Genomic DNA, 27,035 nt, shown 5'->3' with positions numbered 1-27,035 from the left:
GAAGTGCAGGGTCTGTTTTGTAATTCCAAATAGAATAAGGTCTAATGTGTAAATTATTTAGTTACTGTTAGATTGAAGATGTATAAATAGGTTAGAGAATGAATGTATTTTCTAATTCAGTTTTTCCCAATTCAATAAACAAACCTAATTTCTTGTTATTCCATTTTCACTTCTTCTTGATCAATCTCTGATATCTTGTTTCAGTTGGTATCATAGCGTTAGGTTAATCACTCTCAATTCTTGATCAAAAGGACTAGATCAAGATAATCGGTACCAACTCTGGTACACAAGACGATCGAAGATGGGAACCCCTCAACCTCCTTTGCGTGAAAACTACATGCCGATTCCACTCCAATGTCCTCTTGTAATCCCGCCGAATTACACGATTTGGTCTATCATATTGAGAGCAATCTTCAATTTGCGCGGACTATGGGAAATAGTTGAACCCAAAGATCCGGCTTCGTCAGCCATTGATGTCAAGAAAAACAACGCAACCATAGCATACCTGTTTTAGGCGATGCCAGAAGAAATGGTTCTTCAAGTTGCAATCCTCAGAACAACGAAAGTAATATGGGCGGCGATAAAGACTAGATATGTTGTGTTGGGGCAGATCGTGTAAAGAAGGCAAGCTTGGCTACACTCAAGAATGAGTTTGAAGCCTTGACGATGTATGAGAATGACAACATAGATGATTTTGCTTCAAAAATAACAACAATCTCTTCTAAAACAAGTGATCTTGGTGAACCATTTCAGAAGAAGTTATTGGTTACGAAATTACTTGATGTTGTGCCTGAGAAATACATCCAAATTGTAGCTTCCATTGAGCAATTTATAGATCTTGAAACAATGTTATTTCATGAGCTATTGGCCAGTTAAAGACCTATGAGGAGAGGATCACTCTGAAGAATAAGTTGTCAATGGAAATGCCCAAAGATGATCGGTTATTGCTTACTTACTCAGAGTGGCAATCAAGAAAAAGAGAAATATCCTCCAAGAGTAAATGGGTTAGTAAAGGAGATATGTGTTCAAGATTTAATACCAAGAAAAAGGCAAGGGAGGGTAGTAAATCAAAGAACCAGGATTTTGGAAGTTGGAAAAGGGTCGATAAATCCAAAACCAAGTGCTTCAAGTGTGATGAACTAGGACATTATGCTAGTGAATGCACTAATGGAAGAATTAAAGACAAAGAAGCCAATCAGACTGTAGATACTGAAGCACTAGATCCAGCTCTATTGATGTAGTCTAATATATATATATTTTTATATAAATCTTTTCTAAACTTTTAGTACTTTAAGCTTGGATTTTATTATATATATATTTATATTTGGCTCATATATATATTTTAAAGGCTTCATGTGAATACGAGCTTAAAATAATAAACTAAATATAATAATTGATAACGATGAAATGTGTAAGAGATGTTTACTTGAAACGCATATTTGTGGATTTGCAATTAAATGATCATTTGAAGCTATGAATAAGCAAACATGCATACATAAATTAATTTGAAGTATTTAGATATCATTTTGTAATTTATAAATGATAAGTTGGTCACTTGTTAATTTAATTTCATGCAGAAAGAAAAGAACAAAGAATCAATAAGATGACAAGTTATTATTATGAAGGCCAACAATTATTGTTGTCAAACAAGTCGCCAGTAATTCACACGAGAATTTGGTAACTTAGTAATATATTTGTTGGCAAACATGGGCCACGTTTAAAAGGAAAAAGAAAAGAAAAAAAGAAGTAACTTTCTTTCCGCAGTTGATGGACTTGGCAGCCCAAACTTGGTCTGCTAGATTTAAAGGTCGTTATAACAAAGAATAAAAAGGGGTCACCATTATTATTATAAAAAAACACGTGATCAAAAGAAAGAAAAAGGGGCAGAGGTCGACATCAGTTTTTTTAGAGATTTGGAGAAAGAAATCGCAAAGAAGAAAGGCAAGAAAATAATAATAAAGAAAGCCGCTGGTTCGAGTCGAGATCGTTTTGGTTCAACAGCTACTCAACCAAGCATCATCAATATTCGGTTTGAATTTATTATTTTAATTATGAGCTTGGTTGTTGAACTTAATTATTTTGGTTTCTTTGATTTTAAGATGCTAGGCTAAACTTATTAGACTGCCTAGGCTTGTGAAGAACCTTTGTTTTGTTTGATTTTGATTGGGATTCTTTTCGTTATGGATTTTATGTTCTAAGTAAATTGTTGAGTTTGAGTTGATTGATGTGTATGATTGCTTGGTTTTGTTTACTTGGATTTATTGTTTCACATTGCCCTTGTTGATTGTTTCATAGGATAGGATTTTGTTAGGTTATTATTAGTGTGTTCTTGACTAGTTTGTGATTGATATCGATTAGAATCATAGAAACAATAAAACTAATTAAATAGATAAATGTGAGCTGCTAGCCTAAAAAGCTGTAAGGTGATAGACTATTGTTAGATCTTTGTTTGTCAAGATTGCTAGATTTAGTTCTTCGCAAGGAGTCCGTCTAGGTTTGATTGTCAGCTTAGTCTATTAAGTTAATTGAGTCTACTTTGCTATCTTTGATTTTCGTGTTGTAAGGTAGGATTTCGTCATAAAGATACTTAGACATAAGTTATTAAATAACCATAAGGAAGTTTAATTCATAAAACTGGTGAGTCTTAAAACTTGTTAGAAATCCATAGGCGTCTTCTTGAAGTTTAAGGGTCATGTTCGGGTTTTCTGTCAAGAGTCTATTTTATGATCTCAGTTCCATAACTTGAGTTTTCCATTTAATTAATAACCGTAACTTTGGGGATTCTGTTCTGGGTAGTTATCTTCATCATCTGAATTAATCTAACATTTCTAAATTGTTTATTAGTTTAAAAATAATTAGGATTAAGGTTTTTTTTAATTAATTAAGTAGTCATGATTATGTTTTATTATTATATTAATTAGGTTTAGGGTTTTAATAGTTTATTATTAGTTTAATAGTTAAGTAATTATTAGTTAATTATAAGTAAGTTAATTATTATTAGTTAATTATTATTTAGAGTTTTAGTTATTAGTATTAAATTCCCCCTCAAATATTATTAATAAATAGTCGTGTCTTGTAGTTGAGTCTTGTTTGTTAATTTCGTAATTTAAAGAGTCTCGTGGGTTCGATATCCGGACTTACTTAGCTGTACTAGAGTCGATCGGTTCACTTGCCGGTTAGTAGTTTAAGGGTCTAGAGTATTACTTAGTGTTTAGATTAGTATAATTTTAGTTAATAATTTTTTGACTACTTTTAGCACATCACCTATTCATGGTTCAATCAGAATCCAATAAGAGAAGACTAGTATTTCTGAATGGAACTACTGTTCTACCTACTAAGTTTTCAGCATATTCAACTGATTCGTTGTACCTTGATAATGGAGCTTCAAACCATGTGATTGGTAATGAATCTATTTTGTCAAACTTTGAAAAGAATGTTGGTGGTAGAGTCAAATTTAGGGATGGTTCATGTGTTGAGATAGAGGGAATAGGGTCTATTGTGTTAGAAGGGAGATTGAATGAACAAAGGGTGTTAATAGATACATATTACATTCCTAATTTGAAGAATAATATTCTAAGCCTAGGTCAATCCATAGAAGGTGGTTGTGAAATAAGAATGAAGGAATAATTCTTATGGCTTTATGATAGGATTGGGAATCTGTAGATAAAAGTGCAAAGATCTCTAAATAGGTTGTATAAGATTGCTTTGAAGATAGGGACACCTATGTGTCTTCTTTTAAACTTAGAGAGTTCATCATGGTTATGGCATGGAAGGCTAAGCCATGTAAAGTTTGAGTCTTAGAAATGACAAGTAAAAAGATAATTTATGGTGTTCCCTTGATCAACCATCCAACTCAGGTATGTGAAGCCTGCTTAGCAGGGAAGCGCACAAGGAAACCTTTTCCATCAAAATCAGACTATAAGGCAAAAGTCTTTTTGAAGTAGGTTTCAATGGACTTATGTGGGCCTACAACTCCTACAACCCAGGCTGGTAACATGTACTTTATGCTCTGGGTAGATGATTGCACTAAGTATATGTGGTGCTATATACTAAAAAGCAAAGACCAAGCTTTTGACACTTTCAAAAGGTTTAATTGAAAGTAGAATGTGAGTTTACTCTCAAGATCATAACAGTGAAGTATGATCATGGAGGGGAGTTTCTATCACATGAGTTTGGTCAATTCTATGAACATGAAGGTATTGTTAGAATGTTGACTGATCCATATTCCCCTCAATAGAATGGGACAATAGAAAGGATGAATATGTCTATTCTGAATATGACCAGATGTCTTCTTAAAGCTATGGGTATGCCCCAAGATTTTTGGGCTGAAAGTGTGAGACATTAAGTGTATATTCTGAATAGGGTAAGCACTAAGAGTCTAAAAGATTGTACTCCCAATGAAGCTTTAAAGGGTAGGAAGCATAATCTGCATTATTTGAAAATTTTTGGTTGTCTTGGTCATGTAAAGATCATACAACCAGGGATGAAAAAGTTGGATAACAGTAGTACACCCATGGTTTATTTGGTAGTTGAGGAGGGTATAAAAGCTCATAGGATGAATGATCCTGTGAAGAAGAAAATGGTTATCAGTAGAAAAGAAAATGGGATTGGTCCTCATACAGGAAAGATGTTAGCACTAATGATGTAAGTTGGATGGATTTTAGTGTACAAAATGGTTTTGTTGATGAAGAGCCCACAAGTATTGATATTGAAGCTAATTCGAGTCAACAGTCTTACCAAGAGTTGGTGGATAATTCATCTTCAAGCCAAACTTAGAATGATTCAGGTCCAAGTAATCAATCTGATCAGTACGAGTTGAGAAGATCAAGCAGGGTCATAACCTTGCCAACTAGGTTGAATGATTTTGTTTTAGATGAAAATCTTAGTTTTGGCTTAAATAAACAACAAGAATTTTGTTGACTTACTTCTTGCTCAAGCGGGATAGCCATTCTCATTTCAAGAGGAAAAAAAAGAGAAAAATTGGAGATTGGCAATGGATGAAGAAATTCAAGCTATAAAAAGAAACAATACTTGGGTTCTGGTAGATTCACCACCATATTGTAAACCCATTGGTTTGAAATGGGTCTATAAAATTAAGAAGAATGCTTTCGGAAAGGCAACAAAATATAAAGCAAGGCTTGATGCAAAGGGGTATGTGCAGCAGGTTGGCATTGATTTTGAAGAAGTTTTTGCTTCTGTAGCAAGAACTGAGACAATTAAGTTGATACTTGCTATGGTAGCTAAATGGATTGGAAGATATAAAAGCAGCCTTCTTACATGGTGATCTGAATGAGGGTGTTTTTGTTAAACAGCCTGAAGGATATGAGAAGGGAGGTGTTAATCATAAGGTGTACAAATGGTCCAAGGCTCTATATGGCTTGAGACAAGCACTTAGAGCTTGGAATATTAAGCTTGACACGGTCTTGAAGGCATTAGAGTTCAAGAGGTGTCAGCATGAACAGGCAGTTTATGCTAAATCCAAATGTAATTTACTTTTGATTATGGGAGTCTACGTGGATGAAATGACAGATATTGGCTTATTAAACTACTATTTTAGGACACAAGTGTCTCAGAATAAAGAAGGAATTGTGATAAAGAAGTCAGCTTATGCAATGAAAATTCACAACATAGCAGGGTTAGCTGACTGTAATGACACACTAGTTCCAATGGAATATGGGTTGAATCTATACAGGTCAGAAGCTGTAAAAGATGTAAATCCAACAGATTATAGAAGGTTACTGGGATCATTGAGATATCTATGTCAAACTAGACCATATGTGTGTTATGCAGTTGGCTACTTAAACAGGTTTATGCAGAATCCAAAAGCAGCCCATATGACAGTCGTGGAACATCTGATAAGGTACATTAAAGGCACTATTCAATATGTTATTATTTACAAGAGAATAAAAGGATAAGGTCTAATTACTAATCAAACAGGTTCGAACATGTTCAAGAGGAAACAACTAGCGGCATTTGCTGGTTATCTTCGTCAATGTTGAAACACTTGTCTGGCGGAATTGAAAATAACTATAGCATAGAGACCAGCTTGGAGTTTTCAAGTGAGGAACCATTTGAGAAAAGTGGGTTATTTTACAAGCTAGTTACTAACCGACTATTAGCAAGCTAGTTACTATTTATAGTTGTTTCCAGTTGTTGAGAACATGTTATTGACCATTTTAACCCCTTAACTTGTATAAATAGGTAGTGGGTGTTATCGTTTGATTACACCATTTCTCTAACTCTAAAAAAATGCAAAATCGCTCAATCCTTTCAAATCTCAACCCTCAAGACTCCAATGGTAAATGAAAAAAAAAACATCGTGTTGATGTTAGAAACCAAGATAAACCTTGAAACTTTTTCTACATTCGATTGATGTATAATGTCAAATAACATTGAAACGACTTATTTGAAAAATTGTAGGGTTTTACTCAAAGCCACGTCTAATCCCATGTTATAATATTATTCGGCAAAACATTGCAAAAGTGATGAACATTGCAAAGTGATGAAAAGTAAAAATGAATGACAATCGTCAACCGAGCCTTTCAGAACCTGCAACTAAAACTAGTCGAAGATGAACACAACAACTATGATTATACATCATTAAATAAAATACATTGTCCTTTTCTTTTAATATTTGTTGTTGCTTTATTTTTTTTAATTTTAATAATGTTAGTTTATTTTAAATTTTAGTAGCCGAGTCCTACTTTAAGCAGTATAGGTCAACTGGTTTATTAACCTGTATTTACAAATACTTCCTTTAAAAGCGGTTGGAAACTGAAACCAATTAGTGACTTTAGCCAGTTTTTGACCATATGACCAGAAACATATTACAGTATTACTTAACCCACATCCCCGCCACACCCACCAGCCTAATAACTAAGCATTTGTAACTAGGGGTGTTAATCGGGTCAACCCGATCGGGTTTCGGGTTATTCGGGTTTTAAAAAAGAAAAAACTAACGCGCAACCCGACCCTATTAAGGTTCGGGTTTGTCGGGTTCGGATTAATCGGGTTTCGGGTTATTCGGGGGGTCTATAATTTTAAGCTTGATTTCTTTACATTAGATTTATAGATCTTAACCATGATTCAATATTTTATTCAAATGCCCCTAGTTTGTACAACGGTACTAGAGCTTAGGGGGTGTTCATGGTCCGGTACTAGAACAAAAACTAATGGCTTAACCGTCTCTCTAAAAGCTCTTGATATCCCTTATGATCTATAAAAAAAAGCAGAGGCTTTTGTATGTATGTTTCGGACATGTTTTTGTGTGTGTGAGCATATATATATATATATAGTAAGGATCCTAAGAGAACTTTTTGCAAATTGAGAACTTTGAAAACCATTTTGGACCACTAGAATAAATCTAAAAAAATATTTAAAAAAATTATAAAAAAAAATGAAAATTTTAAAAAAGTAAAAAAACCAAAATTCTTATATTTTATTCCGGTTTCATTAAAAAAATGTCGTATTATACACATATGTATAATTTTATTTAATCTTTAATTACGTAATATACACATATGTACAGTATCATTTATCTTAAATTATACATATGTGTATAAAAAACATGTATATGTACATATATGTATATAATTTAGCTAAACCTAGTTTTTTTAATATGAAACCGGGATGATAAATTAAGAATTTTAGTTTTTTTACTTTTTTCATTTTTGTGTTTTTTTTTTAATTTTAGAATTTTTTAATTTTATGATTTTTTTTATTTTTGGGTATTTTGTGGTCTAAAATAGTTCTCATTGTTCTCAATTTCAAAAAAGTTCTCTCATGATCCATATATATATATATATATATATATATATATGGGGTAATGATCCTAAGAGAACCCTTTGCAAATTAAGAACTTTGAGAACCATTTTGGACCACTAAAAACACCTTTAAAAAATATTTAAAAAAAATCATAAAACAAAAAATAATCAAAATTTTAAAAAAGTAAAAAAACCAAAATTCTTTTGTTTCATTCCAGTTTCATTAAAAAAATAAAATAAAATAAAATAAACGTCGTATTATACATATATGTATAATTTTATATAATCTTTAGTTACGTAATATACACATATGTACAGTGTCATTTATCTTAAATTATACACATGCGTACAAAAAAACATGTAAATGTGCATATATGTATCGTAAATGTACATATATGTATATATTATACATATGTGTATATAATTTAGCTAAATCGAGTTTTTTTATGAAACCGGGATGATAAAATAAGAAATTTGGTTTTTTTACTTTTTTGATTTTTGTGTTTTTTTATTTTTGGGTTTTTTGTGTCCAAAATGGTTTTCATAGTTCTCAATTTCAAAAAAGTTCTCTTATGATTCTGATCATATATATATATATATATATATATATATGAATATAGTTTTTGGAATATTTTTAGTTAATTGATTATAACTGTTTAGTACCACATCATTTCAAAAATAGCAATTAACTGAAAAGGCAGAAAAGGCATGCAAGTTTAAAAACCGATTTGTGTATCATATATAATTGGTTAATGATAATTTAGATTGGTATTTGGAAATTAGTCAATAGCTAAAGCAATCCTACTCTAACTTTATTGCAGATTAAAAGAATGAGAATTTGCTATGTTGGCGAGATTGAAGTAAACTAATTAAGCCCAATATAATTATTATATAGTATAAATGTAAAATGTAACTATTAATCGGGCTATTCGGGTTAACCCGAAACCCGATTTTCATTCTATAACGGACCCGGAACCCGACCCTAATAACTATTGGGGTTAATCGGGTTAACACAATAACCCGATTAATATTTATTGACCCGACTAGCCCGACCCTAATTAACTTATTTGGGTTCGTGTCAGGTCAGGTTAATCAGGTTCGTGTATTTTGAACACCCCTATTTGTGACATAGTTCAAGAGAACAAAATTATGTTCAGCAAAATATGAGATTAATACTTTGTCATACTTCTAAGCTTCTTTCAGATGCTTACATAAAAAATAATCATAGAATCAAACAGTAAATCAATAAACAAATGAGATGTTAACAATCATCCAACACTCGTATATAAAGTTAGCACTGCGGAAGATCCTTAGGCGGAGGACGAACCTCCTGATCTTTCCCCGGTCCATCTTTGTAACAACTTGGTCTTTTCGAAACCTGTAAACCCGACCCGTTTCGGTGTTCAGGTCATTTTATAAAAATATCATGTTCAACAAGCTAAATTGATTATTTTATTAGCATTTAATTGTTTCTTTTAAATTTTATCTCAATTCTATCCAATCTCAAACCCCAAGGTTCAAACTGAAAATATACTATAACCCATTTTCATTACTGGATATCCTAATACCCAAACCCTACCCATATTCATGTTTTCTTGAACCCGAATTTAATTAACGATTACTTGGACAACAATGTTCGTTTATTTGTGGTAATTGATCTTGCATATCACTTATTATTATCAATTTCGGCCTAAACCGACAACTAAATATGTTAATGATATCAAATTGTGATCCGTTTTCCATAATAACCAAACCGACAATTGTATTAGCCCTAGAACACGAAATCGTTAGTTATATTTCAATTAATTTACATGATACAATCCTTATATGCTAGCCGACATTACCCCCATATATAATTTGTTTAACTTGATCTATAAACCGCTCGTTCCCAACCTATTACACCGACCCTAACTCAAACTCGTTATACATATAAACGTTCATATAAATTCGATTAAACCCTCAGTTAGTACCACTTTATCATCGCCATCAAAAGCCCTCACATCAATTGGATTATCGTAGCCGTCTGATCGTCCGTTCGTGTTCATCCTGGGCCGTTTTCTATTGAATCTAATTAACCTTCGTTTTGTCGACGCAACAGGTAATTGATTTGATGGTTTTGCTCGCATTGATGTGTTCTGTAATACCCCTAATCTGAATTGGTTAAACATTATCGGATTAAACGATTTGGATTGGTTAGGGTTTATGTTCATACTGGTCTGTTTAGTGTTTGGTTTTATTTAATAGTTCCTATTCTAAAAGGCAAGTACTGGTTAGCCCAGTTGGTTGGAACCTTGGTTGCGGAGTGGCAGGTCGCGGGTTCGAGTCCCTGCCATCCCTTTTTTATTTGTTTTTGGTATTTCTTCTTTTTAAATTTTATTAATGAATAATATATATTAATAACTAATAAATAAATTATCTTTTATAAAGCCGACAATAATACTTGTGTTTCTCGTGACTCTCGTCCGTGTATGCACGTACATGTGTAATTAGTTATACATATATGTATATATAATATCTTCTAAACTAATTATTTTGGTTTAATATATATATATATACACACACACACAAAGGGCAAACCTTATATATATTTATACAATTTAACAAAATTATAGTTTTTAAAGATGTATTTTATTATATAATATTTTTATATAAAAATTAAATATTATAATATAATTTTAAACGGATTAATAAACTAATAATACTTTTTATAATATATAAAATAAAATATTATATTAATATATAACTTGACTTAATAGTTTTATAATAATTATCGAACTCGTTTATCCGATCTAGTTCATTTACTTAGCGTATCTACGTATTCTTTTCCCTTATTAGGCTTTATCGCCAACGCGCGTGATCCGCTTTCGTCATTTTTAGTGTTACCTATTCACTTTTGTTCGTATATCGAGGTGAGTACCATATTCCCCTATTTTACTTGTTTTCAACGTTTTGGGGACATATGCGTAAATATATTTCTCATTATATACTTATACTTAAAACTGCAACTTTGTCTTATGTGTTAACAACTTATACCTTACTTGCTTATGTGCTTATCTGCTTATGTGCTTATTTCGCATTCGGAGAGGTCCAACATAATCTCAGTCTAGTATGATCATACGCCAGTCGTTAGCCTTTGTGCTTCTCGACATCCCAGTTATACTTACTCATTTGGTTAACTTGTTATTCTCATATGACTTGTTGCAAATACTTATTTTTATACTATACTATATGTACACTTAAACTGGTGTGTTGTTCACTCAACATGTGTTGTTGACAAAATTCTATTCTATACGCATATGCAGGTTATCGCTTGAATTAGTTTCAAGACTTTGTGAAGATTTAGTGAAGAATTATGTTAGAAAATATAAAATCAAGAATTAAAATTGTGTTTATTGTTTGTTTAATGAGTTGTATTTTGGTTTGATTTATTTGGAAATTGAATAAATTTAATAGATATTGTCATATAATTATTGCATGATACTAACCTTGAGAGTTGTGACAATCAGTTCGCACCCCGGCAATTCCGCCTTAGGTTGGGGTGTGACAATCTTCCACCACGAACGCCGTCTTCAATCCCCAACCAGTATGCAACTCCAAATGACAGTGAAAGAACCAAACACCTGGATTATCCGGTCTAAACCGGATCGCTGACCACCCACCAGTCGAAACACCAACCGTGTTCCTTTCTGGAGGATCCACCAAGTTGTAGTTAGCTGGATCCTTAGCCGAATCAAAGTTCCCGATACCCGTTCCAACTACAAAGAAATTGTAGCCGTGAAGGTGAAACAGGTGGGACTCAACACTTAGTAAATTGGTGTCTTGAATCACAAGCTCCACCGTCGAATTGAAGGAGATTTTGCTGAGTCTTTGTAACACTGCGTATTTTACCCTATAAATTTTAGCCTAAATATACTAACTTAGAAAGTATAGGGACTAAATTGCAAATTCTGAAAATTTGCTCCCATCGCGGTACGCGACGGGGTAACAATCAACCCATCGCGTAGCGCGATAGGCTTGCTGAGTCAGTGGACACGTGTCCAACAACGTGTCAACACGTGGCACGTTGTGACAGGCCACGTGTCACCACCGCATAAGGCGGCGTCTTTTTGCGGCGCTACGGTACGCGATAGGGCACAAGGAACCCATCGCGTACCGCGATGGGGTCCAATTTTGGCAATAAAAGGGGGGTGATGAGCATGCGCTCCATTCATCCCAAAAACACCTTTCTTTACACACACATAGCCTTGGAAAGCGTGCCCCGTTGCCGTAGCAAGCCGACGTGCTGTTTTCTCGTAATTCGTGCAAGAAACGAAGTTATAATCAAGCTAGCAATCATCTTTTCTTTCTACTTGCTCTGTTCCAGAGCAGTCCTGACTATGATGTAGTATAGGGAATTCTAATGAAACAGAAAGAGGAGAAAGCGCCATAGTGAGAAAGATAACCGCTATGTAGCCAAGTCAAAGTACTAGAAAGAGCACTATACAGATTGCTGACACTTCTTGTTACTTGACCAAATCACAACAAACAAGAAATACTAGGAGTCACATGACATTTTTCTAACTAAAGCCAAGCTAAGCTAACGGGAGGGAAAGGCCTCGAAGCAAGGAGAAAGATCGTTCTCGTAAAGCAGTACTGGTTCAAGAGCAAGTAGATCAAGATCCTGCCTTTTTCTTATTATCAATCCAAGCATTCAATCTAAGGTAGGAATTACGTTTAAGTTATTTGAATTATGGCTTAGATTATCAATCGAGGCTATGACCTTTAACATTGATCGTATTTTACAATTCATTCACAATCATGTTTTCATAAACGTTACTTCATGATGAAGTAATGTTAAAATAAAGATATATTTTGACGGGCATGTAGTAACTGGAAGGGGGATATCACTAGCAGTAAGTTTCTTGCCTAAGGAAAAGTAATTCGTATAAATCCCAATCAACCGAGGGACCCGTTTACTTACCTGGAGAAACTTACCAACGTGATAGAACCTATTAGGCCAAAGCATGCTATGATTTCAAGCTTAAGCTTACAATCATAGCTTAACATCATTCAAATCATTCATACAAACCTATTCGTGTATAGGTTAAGTATCATTCTCAATCAATCAATCAATCAATCAGTCAAGGTTTACAACACTGACGGTACAGGTGAATACGTCAAGCTTTTTAATCAGTTAAAACATATTTATACTCAATAAGATGAACAGGTGTTTGTCTTAACGAGTCAATCAATGTCTACATGAGATCATTTAATCTCCAAAACATTATAATACAAGATAGAAAATAAAAGCAACTCAGATCGAGTACACATGTGTCTGGATCCAAACATAACTGTCAGCCTAATCAGTCAAAGGCCGGGTGGCCATGGGCTAACAGTCATGACTAGTTCTCCTTGCAGGGGCGTCATAGCTCGGGAGAACATTTGTGTGTGTGTAGGGTAGTGGTACAAATCCTAGATGTGGTCGTGCATCTGCTGAGTGTACATAAAACTATAATTGTCATTCAAAATGTTTTATCGAGTCATACGTATTCACCAGCATATAGCTGACGTATTTTTCCAACCCATTGCAGGTAATTAACCATTAGTAGTATTAGCAAGGATTGGAGTCCTATGAAGATAGAAGCGCGTACAAGATGACTCCGTTTTTGATAAACAAATCCTTGTAATATGAAACCTATATTTTGTAAACTAATACTCGAGTATTTAATTCCCGAGTAAATTTTCAATGTAAATTAATATTATATTCAACCTAAAAGTCTTCCGTTAAAATTAACCCATAAACTCTGATATATTTACAAAACAGGTACCAATTTGCAGTCACACGCTTAGGCCCTAAGTCGGGGTGTGACTGTCTTGTTCCGTGAGTAGTGAAAAGGTTAGCTGTCAAGGGTGCACCCGTGTAGTTAAACGCTTTAGGCGGCATATCAGGGAAATCAAACGTAAACACACCCTTCTTGTTCGAGTAATGAGCTTGAAGAAGCGCGGTCTGTGGCATTACAAACGTGATATTATATTTATGAAGTTCTATGGTTATGGGTTTGAAGAGATTAGCCTCGGTTTAATCGTAAATAGCTCTAAACTGTAAACCGAACTTGTTTGCTAGTTTTGTTAAATAATTGTTTAAACATGCTTATTGTTAAATTGAAGTTTCTAAAATCATTTTCATAAGTTCCATGGTTATGGGTTTGTAGAATCTTACCTCAGTCTTAACCCGAAACAAGATCCGAACCCAAAATCGAACTTTCGTTTAAAGACTTTAATGTTAACTTTTTGGTTGTAAAACTTAAGTATCTTCATTTATAAATTATTATACAAGTTCTTTGATATTTGGGCATGTGGCAACCATCTATGAACTTATTGTGAGTTGGAAACCGAGCCAAACCGAACTAAACCGATATTCACTTGCTTATGACACATAAATGTGTTTTTAGCTATCAAGACTTGTATAAATCTTTAAAAATACTTTATAAGTTGATTTTAATTATTTTCTTAAGTACTTGGAAATGTTGGATCCAACTTGATCACATAACAAAGTTTGGACCGACAAAACCGAACACTCGCTTAATGGACGTTGTTAGTTCTAAAACAATATGACTACATACTTGGTTAAGTTTTATTAAATTTTATTGAGTTATCTCATAACATTTATTATTTTGGAAAGTTGACTTTGGGTTTGATCAATCATCAAGACCTGAACCAATAACCCGAACACTCGCTAAAACACCTTCTAGTATCTATATTATAAAGGGACTTGCATTCTTGCATTTTTACCCACCTTATTACTTAACATAGGTTGAGTAAATATTAAGGTTATATACTTTAACCCGGTTTCGAGCAAACTTACATTTTTAAAGGGCTAGTATTATAATTTCTTAAATAGTTACATTTTAAACCTTAAACTTTAATTGTTTACATTTTTAACGTTTATTTTATCCTAGAGACCTTCAAGACAACCTTCATACTTCAAGACTTTCTTTTATTTAGGCTTTGCTCGTTAAACCTCGGCATTTCGGTTAATCTTCAAATCACCAATTTTTCAAGTTTATTACTTGAATGTGAGTACTTTCATACCCGTTTTTCATCTTTCGTTTTTGGGGTGATATTGCATATTTATTTAAACTAAATGCTTTATACTTGAATCTTAAACCACAAATTTTATTGTATACTTTACTTAAATAAATGCTCGATTTTGTGTTCTATGCTTACATGCTTATATGCTAATGTGTTAACGCTTTTGGAGGGTTGATTCATAAATCATAGACTATTTGGCATCCCATTATAGCAAGGTATTGTTAATGTATTCTTATTAATGATTTCATGTAAATCCTAGACTATTTGGTATCCCCTTATAGCAAGGTGTCGTAATGTATTCTTATTACGATTTCATATAAATCCTAATCTATTTTGCATCCCCTTATAGCAATGTGTCATTAATGTATTCTTATAGACTATTTCATTATCCAAATTATTTCTTTTATTTATTGTTTCGTATACAAGTTGTGAAATTTCCTATTATATATAATATTTGTTCATAACTATGAATTGCTCACCAACCTTTGTGTTGATAAACTTTATTTTATGCAATGTTACAGGTTCGACTTTTGGTTGGCTCGAGATCTTGAAGGAAAACGTAATCAAGACCTTTAGGATATTAGCAAAAATAAACAATATATTGTTTGTTATGTTTTGTTATGATTGTTGTATGAATATTGTTATGTGACATCTTATGATTTTATGGAATTAAATGAGTTGATTAAATATTGTCGCTTAAATAACGTTTTGTGTATTTGAGCAATCCGTTGCACCCCGGCATGTTCCGCCGCATTTGGTCGGGGTGTGACAAAAGACCAGCTTGGAGTTTTTAGGTGCGGAACCATTTAAGCAAAATGGGTTATTTTACAAGCTAGTTACTAACCATTATTAACAAGCTAGTTACTAATCGTCTATTAGCAAGCTATTACTATTTATAGTTGTTTCAAATTGTTGGAAACCTGTTATTGACCATTTTAACCACTTAACTTGTATAAATAGGTAACGGGTGTTATAGTTTGATTACACAATTTCTCCAACTCTAAAATATGTAAAGCGCTCAATCATTTCAAACCTCAACCCTCAAGACTCCAATGGTAAATGAAAAAAAATCATGTTGATATTAGAAACCAAGATAAACCTTGAAATATTTTCTACATTCGATTAATGTATAATGTCAATTAACATTGAAATGACTCATTGGAAAAATTGTAGGGTTTTACTCAAAGCCACGTCTAACCCTATGTTAAAAGATAATTCAACGAAACATTGCAAAGTGATGAAACATTGCAAAGCGATGAAAACTAATGGTAAATGACAATCATTAACCAAGTCTTTCAGAACGCAACTAAAACTAGTCAAAGATGAAGACAACAACAGTGATTATACATCATCAAATAAAATATATTGTCCTTTTCTTTTAATATTTATTGTCGCTTTATTTTCTTTTTATTTTAATAATGTTAGTTTATATTAATATTTACTAGCCGAGTCCTATTTTCAAGCAGTATAGGTTGACTGGTTTATTAACCTGTATTTACAAATACTTCCTTCAAAAGTGATTGGAAACTTAAACCAATTAAGCTATCTGTATTGGACAGACTATAAAATGGGGCGTTTTTCGTCATGTGGCGCCCAGTTACCGAAGGGTTAGTTTTTTGTTTTTGAGGTGTAATGGCGTTATAGCCCCGCCCATATATATATATATATATATATATATATATATATATATATATATATATATTATATCTCACAAACAATATAATAATAATATAAACAAAACACAAGCTGGCAATAAATAGTTCTCGCCACCCCCTTATCGCCCCACAATTCGCCCAGGGGGGTGGTGTTTGCGCTCCAATCGCCCAAAATCGCCCCAAAATTTCGCCCACTACATATAGCCTAATTAGTGATTTTAATCAGTTTTGACTTGTGACCAGAAACCTATTACTTAACCCACATCCCGACCACACTCACCAGCCTAATAACTAAGAGCATCCACAAAAAGCTTCACTTCCCGAGGTCCGAATCTACGTGGCGGGTTACATACTCAAGAAAAACAAAGTTTACCATTGTAAGATAAAGTCATTGGATAGAAGTTCTTCACCACAAACATGATATGAACTTTGAGGTGGCATATTTCTCTTTCCTTATCTCATATCCACATATATACGTCATGTATATATAGTTTTAATATTTTTTTAATAAGATTTGCAAAGGTTTGTTGTTGTGGAAAAAAATGAGGTTTTTGAGAAAAGTTTGAAATATAATATGACGATGGCAGTTTGTATAGGTTTGTTGTTGTTGCTGCTCTAAGCATCTGTAACATATATTGCTCAAGAGAACAAAATTACGTGCAACCAAATATGAGATTAATAAACTTTGTGTTACTTCTATGCTTCTTTCAGATGCTTGTATAAAAAATAATCATAGAATCAAACAGTAAATAAATAAACAAATGAGATGTTAACAATCATCCAACACTCGTACATAAAGTTAGCACTGCGGAAGATCCTTAGGCGGAGGACGAACCGCCTGATCTTTCCCCGGTCCATCTTCCACCACGAACGCCGTCTTCAATCCCCACCCAGTATGCAACTCCAAATGACAGTGAAAAAACCAAACACCTGGATTATCCGCTCTAAACCGGATTGCTGACCACCCACCAGTCGGAACACCAACTGTGTTCCTTTCTGGAGGATCCACCAAGTTGTAGTTAGCAGGATCCTTAGCCGGATCAAAGTTCCCGATACCCGATCCCACTACAAAGAAATTGTAGCCGTGAAGGTGAAATGGGTGGGATTCAACACTTAGTAAATTGGTGTCCTGGATCACAAGCTCGACCGTCGAACTGAAGGAGATTTTGCTGAGTCTTGTTCCGTGAGTAGTGAAAAGGTTAGCTGTCAAGGGAGCACCCGTGTAGTTAAACGCTTTAGGCGGCTTATCAGGGAAATCAGCAGTAAACACGCCCTTCTTTTTCGAGTAATGAGCTTGAAGAAGCGCGGTTTGTGGCATTACAAATGTAATATTATTCAGGGAAGCCGAAAGCCGGGTTCCATTTATACACGAGGGACACACACTCTTTCCTAATCCGATTGTGAAGAAAAGATTTCGATCAACCTTTAAGGGTACATTAGCCGGGAAGTTAGGAGTGTTGAGGCTTCGAAGCTTTTTGTTGTAGCTTAATGCGAAAGCGGTGTCGTTTGGTGATGGTAGTTGAGGAAGTGATGGGAGGACTGTGTTGGGAATGCCTTTGTATTGGAGAATTGCGGTGGCGGTTTTGTTGTCGACGGGAATTGGGACGTCTTGGAACGGGCGGATAGCCATAAAGTAGCGTCCAGGAGCGCTGTTGGCAGAAACTAGAACGTTTGTTGTTTGGCCTGGAGCGATTAGTATAGCGGGGGAGGTAAAGGGTTTGGTGTAGACAGCGTCGATCTCAACTACAGTCATGTTGTGCCCAGCGATTGAGAAAAAGAGCTCGTCGTTGAGGGCCGCATTCACAATCCTTAATAGGTATTTCTTCCCTTGTTCGACTTCCATCGCAAAGGTATCTGATCGAAAAGCAGAAAAAAACGGATCAAAAAACAGTAACCTTTTACCGAAAATACAATGTCACTTATTACGCTCTATTCGCTCACTGGACAAGTTTTGATCAAGCGCGTCAGTTAAATCTTACGTTTTTCGGAGCATGGAAAGAGGGGTCCAGGTTTGCCATTGATGGTGTGGGCATCAGACATGTTAGGGGGCAGACCCATGGCATTCCCCTGCTTCACAATGTCTTCCACGTCACCATGCCACCATTCACCGAACACCAAGACGTGTTCTTTGTCGTGCTTAGGGAATGGATATGGGGTTCCTTGTTGAGGCAATATGACGATCGCGCCATAAACTGTGGCACGAAGCCAAAGAATATGTGCGTGCCACCATAATGTGCCTCTTTGTCCCGTGACATTGAAGTCATAAACATAGCTGCTCCCGGTCTTGATCGGGCATTGTGTTATGTATGCTGGTCCGTCTGCCCATCCGTTAGCATATTGTTTCAACCCGTGCCTATGAAACATAATGTTAAAAACTATGAGAACCAACGTACTTAATATAATCTATATAACTAATTGTGAACTAGTATATATACCAATGAATGGACATGTTGTATTGTGCGTGGTTTGTAACGTTGATGATGACTCTATCGCCTTCTCGAGCGTAAACAGTAGGGCCCGGAAACATTCCATTTACAGTCACAATGGGCTTAGCATGGCACAGCCGGCTCACATTACTCACTTGTACCTGTTCACAAATCATAAATATATTATTGCATGCATTTTAAAAAAACTCAATAGCTCCTATTCAGCTCATTTCTTGTCTAGATTTTCACTAAGTCCTTAACCGACCCGCCAAGATTATGGTAGTTAAATGACCATGAAGAGAAATCAATGACTCACATCAAACTGATACTTCTTGGTGACAGCTTCCGCTTGAAGATAAACCAATGAAACGAGCCCGAAAACCAAGAAAAGAAGGCTGGAACCGCGGCTTGACACCATTGTTTCCTATGAATGAAGAGGGGAAGATGAAGGTAGATATGTGAGATATGCATGCAAACATGCTTATATATGTGTGTGTTGAGGTTAGGTGCAGGAGAAGTAAGTTAGATGTAAATGGAAACTTGGAAGTTAAATATGTGCAGATGAGAGGTCTGAGTTGAAGGTTTAGAAAGGAATTAAATAATGAAGCTAATGTGTGCTAGGTTTGTATTTTGGGAAATTAATTAAGATTGTGACAATGTAGATAGATACGATCGAAGTAGAGAGCTACAGAAGGCCAACTAGCTGAGGTGAATTTATCGTGAAGCAAAAGGAATAAAGTATCTGGCTTTGTCTAAATGTAAGCGTAAGTTTGAATTATGGAACGGTAAAAGGGACTAAATTCAGCGTTATTTATTAATTATAATTGCGTGATGAATCATCATCATCATCATCATCATCATCGTACTCGGTATATCCCACCAATAGCAATGCTATGATAGGGTCTGAGGAGGGTAAGATGTAGACAGCCTTACCTCTATCTCATAGGGATAGAGAGGCTGCTTCCGGTGAGACCCCCGGCTCGATAGTACTTTGCATCAAGCCTTGGACATAAGGCACATAGCACTCAATCATCGGGACACCGGCTGATTGGTGCATGTGCCCTTGTCTTTCGGCTATCAACGCCACCACATGATGCCTGATTAACCTTCCGCCACTTTTAACGTTATTTTCATGAGATTAGTAAAATAATGTCAAAATTAGTGCAATTTTACTTTTGCCCACCCGAGGGTTCACACATATATACATTATATGCGCGCACCGCAAGCAGGGCGTAATTGCGTAATGAATGAAATTCATAATACATGCGCCGTAAAATTTATATATGTGGGGTTAATTTGGTCTAGTAAACAAGCATTGAGTAATCGACTAGAAAACAAACAAGAACAAGATAATTCTTCGTAAATACCTCTTACATGTACATGCGTTGTCTCCTTGTGACTTCCATGCATTTTACGTGAAAATTTATCCAAATTACGAAAAAAAACTTGGAGATGGTGACATTGAGATTACAAGTCTCAAAGGTATGCTATGTTCCAATTTGAGGTCTTGAACCTTATAAGGATTGTAATGTGATAAATTGATATTAAACAAGCGCATTCATTTAATTTGAATTAGTGAGACGAAAACATCATATTATGTTAGTTATATTCACCCCAAGTTTCGGTGAACTGGCCAATGTTTAAGGTTAATCTTGCATTAGGTATGGTTGGAAAATTTGATTAGAAAAAGTTGTCCATGGTTGAATAGGGAGTATGATACACTGGTCACAAAATTTAATGCTCAAATCTTATGTTGTATATCGGGCATTCACCCAAAGCAGGATTAATGAAACAACTTAAACCATGAGCCCTATGTGGCGTTTTGAGCCATGTGACACCATGTCATTATAGGGCTAAAAGAGGTGTAGTGGATGAAGCTCTTTCATATCATTAAGACCATGTGTAGTCATAAAGCTCCACATCCAGGGGTTATGCGTCACGTGGCGTCCAGTCAGAGTTATGGTTTTGTACAAAAACAGGCTGTAGTCATAACTCTCCACATCCAGGGGTTAGGCGCCACGTGGCGCCCAGTCACTTTTACACTTTTTTTTAATTTTTAATAAGAATAATCAAATAACAATAATATTTTATTAAATAAATATTACAAGAAAAAATAAAAAAAAACTATTCGTCGTTGTCGTCGTCGTCTTCGCCCTCTTCGTCGTCGTCCTCGTCCTCCTCATCGTCGTTTTCATCGTCGTCGTTGTCTTCATCATCGTCGTTGTCCTCGTCCTCCTCATCGTTTTCACCAGGCAGAGGCCGATACATCCAAAGATGTTGGACCAAATCCTCCTTTAGTGCGTTATGTATCTCTCTTGACCGCACGGAATCCGAGTTTTCGAGTCGTTGCTCCATACTTGCCGGAGTCCGTGGTGGATCCGGGTCCGGTATGAAAGTTGGACATATTGCTCTTCCCTTGTCCTCGATGATCATGTTATGCATTATGATACACGCATACATAGCACATCTCATTCTTTCTAAAGACCACAGACGACAAGGATTTTTAACATAATGCCATCGTTGTTGAAGAACACCAAAACACCTCTCGATATCCTTTCTCGCAGACTCTTGCACTTTCTTAAAATATTGTCTTTTTTCATCCATCGGGTCTCTGAATGTTTTAACAATTATCGCGAACTCTGGATATATTCCATCACCCAGATAGTACCCATGATCGTAGAAGTTATCGTTAGCCCAAAAACGAAGCGACGGGAACGGTCTCAGATATGTAACTCTCCATCACAGGAGACTGCTCTAAGACGGTTATGTCATTGTTGGAACCGGGAACACCAAAGAATGCCGACCAAATCCAAAGGTCGTATGAAGCGATCGCTTGAAGGCTGACCGTTGGTCCCTTTTGGTCACCTCGTGTGAATTAACCTCGCCATGCAGTTGGACAATTAGCCCATTCCCAATGCATGCAATCTACACTTCCTATCATGCCGGGGAAACCATGTACCCTTGTATGTGCCTCGTAAAGACGTTGTAGATCGTTAACGTTGGGCTTTCTCAGATAATGTGGTCCATATAGTTTAAATATTCCTATATTTTACGAAATTTTTATAAAAATAAATGATCACAGTAAACAAGTGATAAACTATTTAAAAAAAAAAACAAAACGTACCGTAACAAAAATACTCCAAGGTGTCCCGAGTTGTTTTTTCGGCCATCTTTAAATACTCGTCATTGATGTCGGTCGTGTTTCCGTAGGCGAGCACGCGCACGACTGACGTAACCTTCTGAATAGCCGTGAATCCTAGCGTCCCTTGAGCGTCAGGCTTTTGCTTAAAGTAATCAAACTCACGCTCCTAGCGTCCCTTGAGCACGGCTGACGTAACCTTCTGAATAGCCGTGAATCCTAGCGTCCCTTGAGCGTCAGGCTTTTGCTTAAAGTAATTAAACTCACGCTCCAAATCATTGGTGATGCGCATAAATAAATTTTTAGACATCCGAAAACGACGCCTAAAGGTCTTCGGGTTCTTGTATCTCGGCGTGTCGCAGAAGTAATCAGCCATCAACCGGTTGTTGGCTTCGGTACGATCTCGTTCGATATATGCTCTTGTTGAAACGGGGGGTGGAGAGCTAATCGCACCCGTAACGGAACTCATATACTGTGTCGCGAGCATAATCGCACTCGTAACCGCCCGTTCCTCCTCCACGTCCTCGGCTTGTTGGTCGGGCCCGAAAAACTGTTTATATATAGATGGAGGATCCATATATAGTGAATTTGGTGTAAAGGAATTTTTATAGAGTTGAAAGAGAAAATTTTTATAAATTTAATGAGGTTTGATTGGGGATGAAATGGTTTAATATATAGGAAATAAATTTTTTTTTTAATTTTCCAACGGTCAATTTTGCAACGATAACTTTGGATTTCGTGTCATTATCAGCGTTGTATATAAAACGCTTGAAAAATTGAAATCAACGTAACGCGGGGGGGGGGGGGGGGGGGGCAAAACGCAGGTGGCAAAGCCACCACTACACATGGTCTAACAAATAAACAACTCCACCAATCACCTTCCACCCCCTTGACGCTTTGTGGGAAGCACTTCCCCTTTCAAAGCCACCCCGGGGGCGGTGCTCTTTTGCAGGGTGGAAACGTCCAGGGGCGGAGCTACCCTGAGGGTACAGGGTCGGCGTCCCCTGTGAAAATTTTTTTTTAGTAGTATTATAGTGTTAAAATTCTTACCGACTCCTGTGAAATTTTGACACCGACCCCTGTGAAGTTTCAAAAGCAGATAGGTGATAAGAATCATCGAAACCAGAAGTGAAACTTAGCCATGTTTTTTGGTTGTCGGCGTCAGAAAGGTAAAAATTGCACAAAAGAGGAAGATGACCTATTATTAGTTAAGATGATTATTGGGCCTATTCAAACTTAAATCACGGCCCATTGTTTAATAATTACTGCCGGGTTAAAATATGATAACAAAAGTCCAATATAAGACAAACTTAAATTAATATTTAATAGTTATTTTAAATACTATTTTCAAACATTTATCTCAGCACGTTCCTTTTATTTTTGTTTTTATTTTTTTGAACTTATCCTTTTCGTTTATTTTTATTAAATTAAATGTTTTTTTTTTTTTAATATTTGATGGTTTATAAAGTATTTAGATATCTTTTAAAAAAAAACTTAGAATATCATTTATCATATCCTCTAAACAACATTAAAGGTAATTATTTTGTGCATGTAGTACATTGGTTGTTTTTAAAAAAGAAGTAGTCAACATGTAACTATGTAACTATGAATATTAAAAAAACACCTTAATATCGATCATCCGCTTGAAATATTCTAGGTTTCGCCACCGTTGAGAAAAATTTGAACGATAAGTATATCTAGATCATTTTAAAGTACTTGTCTAAGAATATCAAAGTATATGATATTTCAGTTTGATTTCAAAAAATGAAAACTCGTACATAACAACTATAAATATATTGTATTTTGATTATGTATTTCTAATGATATTTTGTTTGATTGTATTATTTTTATATGCTCCGACTCGACCCACAACGGCTGAACCGAACCAAAATGAAATTATATACGGATTTGACTCAACCCGAACGTCCGAACCGGGCCGGAAATTTTTTTTATAACTGTGTATCGACCCAAAATTTCCGACCCTTGTGAAAAAAATTTCTGGATACGCCACTGGAAACGTCCCACTACGCATGATCTTATAAAACACCGATAGCAAAATTATGATGAGAAGTATACATACTTAGCTAAGCTGATATACTTTTACTATGTAAACTTTCAGGTAAAACGCCTGGGAATGAGTGATCGTTTGGTAAGCCTTGGTTAGACTAGATGAACTTATTCTTTTAATCGCAATAGTCCACTTTATCTTATAGACTCTTTTCAGTTTTTAATCATTGATCATGTGGTAAAGCTAAACGTTAATTATTTAGTATAAGGATAATGCACAAACTAAATTAATTTACAAATAGTTTTGTAGCTAGGGATGATGTCACTAAACATGTTACTTTTTAGCATTTATAAAACATTAGGGTGTTACATTTTGCTACTTGTTATTGCCTACCCCAAAACGCCAAATCATGTTAGGTCCATGTCATTTTTTTTGTCCTGTTCAAGTCCACCAAATTTTCGGGAAATCATACTCGGCAAAAGTCGAATTTTACTTTCCGCTTTTGTAACTGAAGTTATGATATCAAATATGCATGTTAAAATTGCTTCCAAAGATTGAAAATCCACGATGAAGATGTCATTCAAAAACATTGAGGTGTGAGCCGAGAGATATTATCAGGAACATGTTAAAAAGAGGAGTCGAAGGGAAACTATGGTGAAACTGAACTCAGATGAGATACTGCCCCTAATCTACCTCAATGGCTCAATGAACATGATCCATTTTCCTTCTGAACAGGTGTTTTTCATTATTTAGTGTGCTTTTGTTCGATAATATTAAGTCGATTCCAATGGTAAGTTAGTTGTCCGTGTCTAATTTTGAAGATCCAACTAATGGAATCTAAATGTTGATTAGAATTCAAGATGCATGAGGATTTAGAACCATGTTTAGTCACAATCAAATGATCTTGGAACTGGTACGCGATAACATTATACATACATGATAATTGCAATAAGTCATTAAACAATGTTTTTAGTCCCAACGATAAATATAAAATGAACTAGCTACCACAAAAAACCATTGATATATGCAACTAACATGTCTCTGATCCTTTTATCAATTATTCTCCTGATTATCAAGAATGATTATTTAACAACCTATGATGAATCCGTACTACTAGCTACTGTTTTTGTCTGAACCATAATGCTAGCAATCTTACCAAAGCGAAACCTGTATACACTGCTGCTGAAAATTTGTAATATAAGCACGAAACGTTCATTGCATAGTAGTCTAAACTAAGGGCGTGTCTACCATCTACAAAAAATAAACAAAGAAAGACAATTAAAGCTAATTTAAGACTCTGAAACAGGTTAAGCTGTCTGGTTTACATATGAGTTCACCAAAGATGATTTAAGATCTTTACCTCTTCAGGCAATGAGTTGTCAGTATTGAAGTCTACATTTGTAGTTGAAGCAGCAAGTTGCATGGTTAGAAACTGACATGTACATAAATCAGCTACTTTTTTTCACCAAAATAAATAAATAAATACAAACTTACCTCAACATCGCTTTGAAGGCATTGAACATAAGAAATGATTTCATCAAGAACTGCAGCCTTGTTGGTGATTTTATTGCACCCCGGAACCAAGTTTTGCAAGTATTGCATTTTCTTTTTCATTTTCTCCCTTCTGGCCTACCATGTTACAAAATCAAATCATCAGGAGATTTATACACATGTTAGTTTACAAAGCATAAATAAAATAAAAAACAATGATTTGGTAACTCACTCTTTCAGCTAAGCTATGGCTGTCTGTAGCTTGCCCGTGACGAGCCCTCACATAAATATAATCCCGTTTAGGATCCATCTTGGGCTTTGAATTTTCATTGAGAATGCTTCTCCTAGCTTTGGCTGGTCCGGTTAATCCCGGATCGCAATCAACACTCTGTTTATGAGAGTCCATATTTACAACATCAAACTAAACACCTAATAGATGGGACCAAGATTGCAACTTTGTATATAAAAATGGCTTATGATGAAATGGCTAACGCGCCTGTAGCAAAAACCCTCCGTTCGCACGCACATCACTGTCATTTCTAAATTAGTTACTTATGTTAGATAATCTATTATTAATTTTTTATTGTAATAAGTAGATAATAATTTATATTTTGTTACATAACTTAGAAAACTCTATAAACTCACTCAGACTGCTATAAAATACTATAACATCCAAAGTTGTACACATTTTTTTTTCTTTTTACAGAAGATGTGTTTAACTGGGCCAGACCTGTAACTTTATCACACAAACGTATTTTGTCAACTGAATAGTGATTAAACTTAAATATGAATAACAATTATAGATAATTGATTTGGATAAAAAAATTTCATTTTTATCTAAAACTGAAAATGTGATTTCAGCATTCATTAGGATAACAATAACAAACCTCAAGTTTCCTCTTCCTCAAGCTCCGATTCTCCTCAATTTTTGCGGGATTTTCGATAATTCATCAACAGACAAGCTTGAGAAGTTTGCGAAAGGACTTCCAGCTGCAAACTCCAGGCACTGAAAACTATCAGTAAAATCTGATTCAACATTTGCTTGACCACGTTGAATTTGAGAATGCATTTGATGGTGTGACGGTGGCGACTGATGGAAGATTTGTACCATTTCCGGCATTTTGAAAGTCTCCATTAATTTCCTGAAAAAATATACAGACAGTGAATCTACTAAAGGCAGGTCAACATTTGATTTAATTCCTGGGAGATTTATAGAAAGAGAAGGTAGCACAACCATTGCGGCGGTGTCGGGTCCACCGAAAATTGCATCCACCGTCGGTGTTCTAATCAACTTCGATAAATCGTTGTCAAAATTTCTCAGGGGAAATACCAAGTTGTTGTTCCAGGTTGGATTTTTGTTTCCTGTACTTGATATGACATTTGGTTGCAAGTGAAGTTATTGGGAATTTTAATAGATGGTTATTTTTCTACTACTATACATTTACGTATATGGCTATCCTTGGAATTGTATATTTTGTTCCA

General features: G+C 35.2%; 2 protein-coding genes and 1 pseudogene across 3 annotated transcripts; all 3 read right to left on the bottom strand.

Annotated features, from left to right (window-relative positions):
- Positions 1-11,291: 11,291 nt before the first annotated feature.
- Positions 11,292-13,758, bottom strand: LOC143551240 (laccase-11 pseudogene; annotated as a pseudogene).
- A 3,399-nt stretch (positions 13,759-17,157) lies between these two features.
- LOC143551252 (laccase-11-like) lies at positions 17,158-19,371 on the bottom strand. The gene is made up of 4 exons (XM_077041719.1): positions 19,232-19,371; positions 18,925-19,076; positions 18,469-18,842; positions 17,158-18,343 (listed from the first exon to the last, which is right to left on the bottom strand). Exons 1-4 carry the CDS (start codon positions 19,331-19,333, stop codon positions 17,289-17,291), a joined length of 1,683 nt encoding a protein of 560 aa, XP_076897834.1. The 5' UTR covers positions 19,334-19,371; the 3' UTR covers positions 17,158-17,288.
- A 5,639-nt stretch (positions 19,372-25,010) lies between these two features.
- On the bottom strand, positions 25,011-26,721 carry LOC143551232 (transcription factor bHLH63-like). 2 transcript variants are annotated; one of them, XM_077041702.1, is made up of 5 exons: positions 26,441-26,721; positions 25,786-25,941; positions 25,557-25,691; positions 25,423-25,494; positions 25,011-25,313 (listed from the first exon to the last, which is right to left on the bottom strand). In XM_077041702.1, exons 2-5 carry the CDS (start codon positions 25,861-25,863, stop codon positions 25,290-25,292), a joined length of 309 nt encoding a protein of 102 aa, XP_076897817.1. In that variant the 5' UTR covers positions 25,864-25,941; positions 26,441-26,721; the 3' UTR covers positions 25,011-25,289. The 2 variants fall into 2 exon arrangements, with proteins under 2 accessions (XP_076897817.1, XP_076897816.1); XM_077041701.1 differs by lacking the exon at positions 26,441-26,721 and having other exon boundaries at positions 25,786-26,171.
- Positions 26,722-27,035: the final 314 nt, after the last annotated feature.

This window comes from Bidens hawaiensis, unplaced genomic scaffold (genome assembly GCF_021521415.1).
Source record: "Bidens hawaiensis isolate Kalapana, Puna unplaced genomic scaffold, B.hawaiensis_p1.1 tig00016275_1, whole genome shotgun sequence".
NCBI classification, from domain to species: Eukaryota; Viridiplantae; Streptophyta; class Magnoliopsida; order Asterales; family Asteraceae; genus Bidens; species Bidens hawaiensis.
Note: the sequence above shows the minus strand (reverse complement) of the source record. Positions and strands in the feature narration are given on the sequence as shown.